At 34.7% G+C, this 7,385-nt stretch overlaps 1 protein-coding gene across 2 annotated transcripts; it reads right to left on the reverse strand.

Moving 5' to 3' along the window:
• Positions 1-5,523: 5,523 nt before the first annotated feature.
• On the reverse strand, positions 5,524-6,950 carry LOC108369337 (uncharacterized). Of its 2 annotated transcripts, XM_017624426.1 has the most exons (4): positions 6,698-6,950; positions 6,392-6,633; positions 5,678-5,774; positions 5,524-5,615 (listed from the first exon to the last, which is right to left on the reverse strand). In XM_017624426.1, the coding sequence occupies exons 2-4, from the start codon at positions 6,515-6,517 to the stop codon at positions 5,527-5,529; spliced, it is 312 nt and encodes a 103-aa protein (XP_017479915.1). In that variant the 5' UTR covers positions 6,518-6,633; positions 6,698-6,950; the 3' UTR covers positions 5,524-5,526. The 2 variants fall into 2 exon arrangements, with proteins under 2 accessions (XP_017479915.1, XP_017479914.1); XM_017624425.1 differs by having other exon boundaries at positions 6,392-6,950.
• Between the last annotated feature and the right edge of the window lie 435 nt (positions 6,951-7,385).

The raw sequence follows: 7,385 nt of genomic DNA on the forward strand, positions 1-7,385 counted from the left end.
TAACCATTTTATCCCGATTACGGAATTTGGATGGAGCCTCACTATTTCACCTGACGCAATAGTTGGCGTCAAATAACGCCCCGCGGTGCGCCTTTTTGCATCGCGATAACTTAGGAAGTTTTCTTTGTTTGTTTACTTTCATTATTTAAATTAAATGAACGATGAGGAGCATGTATATGCTTGCATAAAAAAATATATATGGCTCCAAAGTTGAAAGCGGTTGAAATATTCGCCACGGACTTTATTGCCTTTTATCGATGGGCTATATTTCCTTTTTGCAAGGGAAATACCACCAATGAGCATTATTTCTTCCAATGGAGGAAACAACATTTCCGGGCGTTATTCCTCTGCACCGTTTTTAAGAATAAATCCCGATAGTGTGGATTATTTTGACTTTTCTATTTTTTAGTATCTAATTTTGAATTTAAGAATGGAATAATGATTAGCATTAGACATGAGCTTGAAAAAGGTATTGGATCCGAAAAACATGTAATGCTGAAGACCTTAAATGATAAGGCTTTATTTTAAGTTTTTACAATAATTTTAAATCCAGCCGGTGATTAATTTCCTACTCTGCTTGTTTATACAAACCTAAACAAACTCTAGACAGTAGTCAGTTTTTTTTTGTAGTTCGTGTCAAATATCTGCGCTAAACAATAAATAAGCTTAACCAGATAGGCAAGGCAGCTGCTGTTAAGTAGCTCCCAGCCTACTTCCACCATATAAGAATCTATTTAAAACAGTGATTTAAATAAACAGTGTATTAAAGCGATAACTCTGTTTTAATAAAACACAAAAAAAATATCCACAAAATAATAGTCAATACATACATACTAAATACAAATCCGTTCCCACTTACAACAGATTACAAAATAACCATGTTCACACATTTTCAATAGCGTATTTGTGCATTACTCAAAAATAATTACGTGTACATACATACCTAGTGATTATTTAACTGATTTCACATGAAATAGCCATTAATAGTAATGCATTTTGCATATAAACTCCATAGAAGTGCGGCCTGTGACGGCCAGTAGTGTAATGATCTATTACATTCTTATGCTTCATCCATTGATCGAAACACAATATCTTTACATGGAAAATTGATATTTCTCCATGCACTCCAACAATAAAATACTGACAAAACACTTAACATTACGTCACTATTTGCCCGGTGATGGGTTAAAATTCATTATATTGACGAACATAAATACAATATTTCAAATAAAAACCGATTCTCTCTACACGTTTATCTCTTTCTATATACATATGTACATATACTTACCATTTTAATTGTTTTTATTTACTTTTATATCTCGGTACACGTTTGCAACAGTCCCATATAAAACGCTTTCTAACTTGCGATATTCCCATACCAAAAGTATTTTAGACTTTGAGTTTTGTACAAACTGCAACAAAAAAAAATTGAACTCAAACCTCAAACTTAACATAAAACATAAAACTTAAAATAAAGATACGTAAAGATAAAGACAAAGATAAAAAAAATTTGAATGCTTAATATAAGGATAAAGATGAATGTGAATGAAGATAAGGATTAAGATGGGAATTAAGATAAATATAACGGTAAAGTTAAAGAAAAAAATTAAGATAAACATGACGATATAGATACAGATCAAGATAACGAACAAAATAAATAAAAATATACAAATAAAGATAAAAATAAACAGAAACATAAACATAAGGATACATATACTGATAAAGATAATGATGAACATAAGCATTTACAGAAAAAGGTAACGATTAATATGAAGATGAAGATGAACATGAAGATGAAGATAAAGATAAAGGTAAATATAGAGAAAGGGATAAATTCAAAAATTAAAGGCCAGTTTTTCAGTGCTATACGCTGGAGTTAGCTTAGTTTCAACCAAGATTAGCCAATCAAATTTCAGCCAGCTGATCTAAGTTTAAACTGGTACGGAAAAACTAGCTCTAAGATATGTTATCTTAAACTCACTCATTTTAACTCACCCCACCTCACCTCATTCATTAGTTTTGTAAGGTAAAAGAATGTTGACCGTTGTAATGGTTGAATTTCAACCACTGGGCGAATATTAGTAAGTAATATTAACTTATTAATGTGTTTTTTATTACGAAAAATAAAACAAAATTTTGTGTTAAACTAAAAATATACTTACTTAGAATCAGTTGGCGGAGTGTCAATGTCTAAAGCAATGGGATTAGGAACAATGCTGTCTCCTCCATGCTACCGCTTTTTTGAAGCTTGTTGAAGCTTGGGTGATGGAGACGATGAAGATTCAATGCACTTAAAGTCTTTAAATGCATCTTCATGTCGCTTAAACTTTTCGTTTAGAAGTTTTAACTTACCCAACTCCTGGAAGCCACTTCTGGCGCTCCTAAACATTTTACAAAGCTCAACTTCGGTTGATCTGCACTTGGGGCAAGACCAACGAACACCTTTGTTATCGGTTATGATATCGGCCACCCTACCATTGAGACCAGCACATTTTACGTGAGCTAAGTCATCACACAACCATCACGCAACGCAACGCTCTAAGGCTTTCTGCACATTGGTCGTCCAATCATAGTTGCTTCATCGTCACAATCATGATGCAACGATTACATGACGACTACACTTTCGCACACTCGGTCGTGAAATTTCAATTCATTTGGCGTCTAAAAATTCACTTGGAGCTGGTATTTCCTGTTTTTCTGGTTGATATTTTCGCGAAATATTTACAAAAACCTGTAATTTTTAAAATATAGACTGTGCTGCAACAAATCTAGACATCATTTTTCAATAATATCTCTTCTTTTCTTTTCCTGAAATGTGTTTTGTGCATGCACACAGAGACTTTTTATTATTTCGTTTTATTGCATAGGTTAAACGCTCACATTTATTGAATTTTAATGCAATTATCCACTTTTTAATAATTTCCACAGATTTTAAGCAAAAATACTAATTTTTATGCAAGTATTCACTTTTTCACTAATTTTTCCCCATAAAATGTAAACAAACAATGCATGCACAACGATTAGCAAACGACAGTGCCGTACCTATCCGTTTCTGCATCTTCTACGATTTGCCGATAACTAGCCGATAACGACAAGTGTGCAGATCTCCTTTGAAATGCATGTGCTCGGCTCAAAATTTCAGGGCGAGACGATAACGCAACTATGATTGGACGACAGTGTGCAGATAGCCTAAGTCGTTTTTAATGTTACATTTTTCAAAACAGCAGGATGAATACATTGCAGCGCGAAGTAGTAACAATATGTATGTACAGGAAAAGCTCACAGTGTACGCTTTTAGTATGATAGTAGCAAAGATGAGCGTTTGAGAGACACAGAAGTCTAGGTATTGTAAGGTCAATGGTTAGAAACCGTGCTGAACTTATCAGTTTTAAAGCCACTGAGCCAAAAAGCTTCAAAGCATAAAAGAAAGCCAAAATCAGCTGTTTGCAGGAAGATTATTTAATCGATGATAAGCAAAATGTATGATAAATCGCGGAAGATGGGAAAATGCACTCTCACGCAAAACAACAATAGGGGTATTCTCTGAGTCTTGCAAAGGCCTTGCATGGTGCACATATTGCGCGGTAAAAACCGGTATGGGACAGCTTTGCAAACCGTGCAAGCCGTGCACCGTGCAAGGGCTTTGCAAGACTCAGAGAATACCCCTAATAATGCACCAAAAGAGGAAAATATGCACAAGGAATGACAAGAATATTAATTTTAAATCCACGCAATGAAAATTTGATATATCGGTATCGCGATATTCCAAATTGACGATATTCGATACCGATATATCTACTAAAATAATATCGATATATTGAATATCGGCAATATCGATTCACACCGTACCCGTTGCTTCTTTCGTTGGTAGTTTTGCGTATATTTCGTNTATCCGTTTCTGCATCTTCTACGATTTGCCGATAACTAGCCGATAACGACAAGTGTGCAGATCTCCTTTGAAATGCATGTGCTCGGCTCAAAATTTCAGGGCGAGACGATAACGCAACTATGATTGGACGACAGTGTGCAGATAGCCTAAGTCGTTTTTAATGTTACATTTTTCAAAACAGCAGGATGAATACATTGCAGCGCGAAGTAGTAACAATATGTATGTACAGGAAAAGCTCACAGTGTACGCTTTTAGTATGATAGTAGCAAAGATGAGCGTTTGAGAGACACAGAAGTCTAGGTATTGTAAGGTCAATGGTTAGAAACCGTGCTGAACTTATCAGTTTTAAAGCCACTGAGCCAAAAAGCTTCAAAGCATAAAAGAAAGCCAAAATCAGCTGTTTGCAGGAAGATTATTTAATCGATGATAAGCAAAATGTATGATAAATCGCGGAAGATGGGAAAATGCACTCTCACGCAAAACAACAATAGGGGTATTCTCTGAGTCTTGCAAAGGCCTTGCATGGTGCACATATTGCGCGGTAAAAACCGGTATGGGACAGCTTTGCAAACCGTGCAAGCCGTGCACCGTGCAAGGGCTTTGCAAGACTCAGAGAATACCCCTAATAATGCACCAAAAGAGGAAAATATGCACAAGGAATGACAAGAATATTAATTTTAAATCCACGCAATGAAAATTTGATATATCGGTATCGCGATATTCCAAATTGACGATATTCGATACCGATATATCTACTAAAATAATATCGATATATTGAATATCGGCAATATCGATTCACACCGTACCCGTTGCTTCTTTCGTTGGTAGTTTTGCGTATATTTCGTTTTCGTTTCGTTGTTTTTTTTTTTAATTTACAAACGCCAAATACATATGCGTAAAACTACCAAAAAAACACGAATAAGCATAAATTTATATCATGAAGTTTCTGTGGATAAGATACACTTTAATAATTTTTAAAAATAGTAACCAGAGTTCAACAACTTTTATTTTCCCCTCCTCACAAGCAAGTCTAGGGAGTATACTCTGTATTGCGATTCGAAACTCAATTGCTGCGATTGTTTCAGGCGAGCTGATGTCAATTACCTTCCCACCAAACAATTTTTGTTGCCGGCAATAAGAAAACGTCTCGCCCTCGGAAACAAATTTATTGCCGGTAATATTACCATCGTATCGATTTCCTATTCCCAGTCGCTCTAAAACGTCCGCCGAAGGCAGCTCGCCTAATCGAGTCGCATTCTTATTACCCGAATGAGTCGCTTTCCTTTCGTTTCCCACCAACCAAGTTTTGTTGTTGGCAATAAGAAAACGAGTCGCCACCGGCAACAAATTTATCGCCGGCAATATCGCCATTGTATCGATTTCTTATGGGCAGTCGCTCTAAAACGTCCGCCGAAGGCAACGCGCCTGGTCGAGTCGTTTTCTTATTACCTGAATGAGTCGCTTTCATATCGCTTATTATTACTACAGGCGACTTGCTAAATTATCTTCGAGGCGATATCTGGGGAATAATTACTTGCAAAAATTTAATTTTTAGTATTTTATTAGTTTTTTTGATAGAAAATTACAATTTATAACGAAATTAATTATTTATTACGCTATGGCGCTTCCTATTCTTTTCAATCCTGTTCTTGGCATGAATCAGATGCTTCTGGATAATACTGTATGTAAAAGTCGTCAGAGTTTGGGAATTTTTTGTAACATATTCCTAAAATGACATGAAAGAAATGATTAAGGACTGAATGATCTGGGCTACTAGACTTCATATACCTTTTATGACTGTCACCGCGAAATTAGCAGTGAGCGCCGGTTTCTCCTTTGTACCCTTCCATGAGAATTTTTGTGCCAAGTTGTACGTTAATATAGCCTTCATGGCAGATCGTAGAAAAGTGGCAACATCGGGTCCACCAAGGCGTAATAAATATATTTTCTGTAAAAAAATAATTTAGACCACACATACATATGCATATGAGCCTTTTTTTGAAAGTTGCATAAGTCCAATTTTGGAAAAAAATAGTTAATGGTAATTTAAGTAAGATACAGAAACCCTCTTTTTATGTTTGTAATCATACATTTATCGAAGCACGATTTCTTGATAAAGTAATCGGAAGAAACTTAGCTATACTGCACATCGTCACTTGAAATGCAATGGGAAGTTGTTATTCCATTAACTATTTTTTTCCAAAAGTGGACTTATACTTACAAAAAAAAAGGACTTAAAATTATTGAAACTATTTCTTAATAAACTAGATTATTCAATTTCAGTGGCATAAGTCCATTCGGAGCTAAAAAATCTTTTATTTTCTTTAACAATTTCAATAATTATTATTGCATAATTAAATTTAACAGGCATTGGTTAATTTTTTGCCAATATTTTTAAATCAATTCAGATACAAAGCCCAAAATATCTCAACATATGAAAAAATGGACTTATGTATACCACTTTCCAAAAAAAAACACGCATAATATGCGTTTTTTACTTACAAATTCATTTAAGATCGGTTCCTTATCCACTAGTTCTTTCATAAAATTGTCAAAGGCGTCTTTCTCATTAAAAGGCATAACAGGAAGATGCGAAGATTCTGAAGTGCCGGGCTGGGTGTTCTTCATTTGACGAACCTCATTTCTTAAAGACACAACCTCTTCAGATAAATGGGTAATAACTCTTCTTATGGATTTAACTTCGGATAATATTAAATTAATTGAGCCTTGCTCTGAAAAGGATTCTAGAGAAAAAATTAAATTACGAAATCTGGTATAGATGTATGGTATATTTAATTTTGTAATTACTTTGGACTGGCGCTGCTTCCAACGTAGTGTAAACAAACACTGGCTGCTGAGCTTCCAATTCGTTTGATGCATCTGGGTCTGAAGAAAACAATCAATCTGTTTTACAATGTATGTAAAAATATTGCTACCATCAAACATTGGTCTAAAAGTGGAGTTTAATTTTCAAAATAAAACTACAGCTTACGAATCTGAGATCAGATTTTAAAAGTTCAAAATGGCAAAACCATATTGGATCTACCATTTTTCATGGAAAAAGTAGAAATCGAACATACATACATTGCGTATGAGTAACATGTTAGTAACAATATTACGCCATGTACGTACGTTCGATTTTAACTTTTTCCATGATAAATGGTAGATCCAATATCGACTTTAATTTTTTCGTTGCCATATTGGGTCCATTTGAATTTTTCCTATCTGACTTCAGATTCTTAATCAGCCGCCCGAAAAAGCCCCAGAAGAAAACGTTTTAAGCGAATCGGATAGATTTTAATTTTGAATGAAATCGGCTGACAAATTAAGGCTCTGGCGCTATTTCGAACCGTGATTACCAGTTTTATACCACTTATCATCGCCATCTTACCTTCAGCATGGGTTGCGTAAATAATTTCATTCTCCATTGCTTAGTTAATAAATGGTACAAAAAAAGAAAATAATATTTTCATGCAAACAAATAATTTTGCTTGTA

The sequence above is a fragment of the Rhagoletis zephyria genome, unplaced genomic scaffold (genome assembly GCF_001687245.7).
Source record: "Rhagoletis zephyria isolate East Lansing unplaced genomic scaffold, Rhagoletis_zephyria_1.1 Rzeph_scaffold_03617, whole genome shotgun sequence".
Lineage (NCBI taxonomy): Eukaryota > Metazoa > Arthropoda > Insecta > Diptera > Tephritidae > Rhagoletis > Rhagoletis zephyria.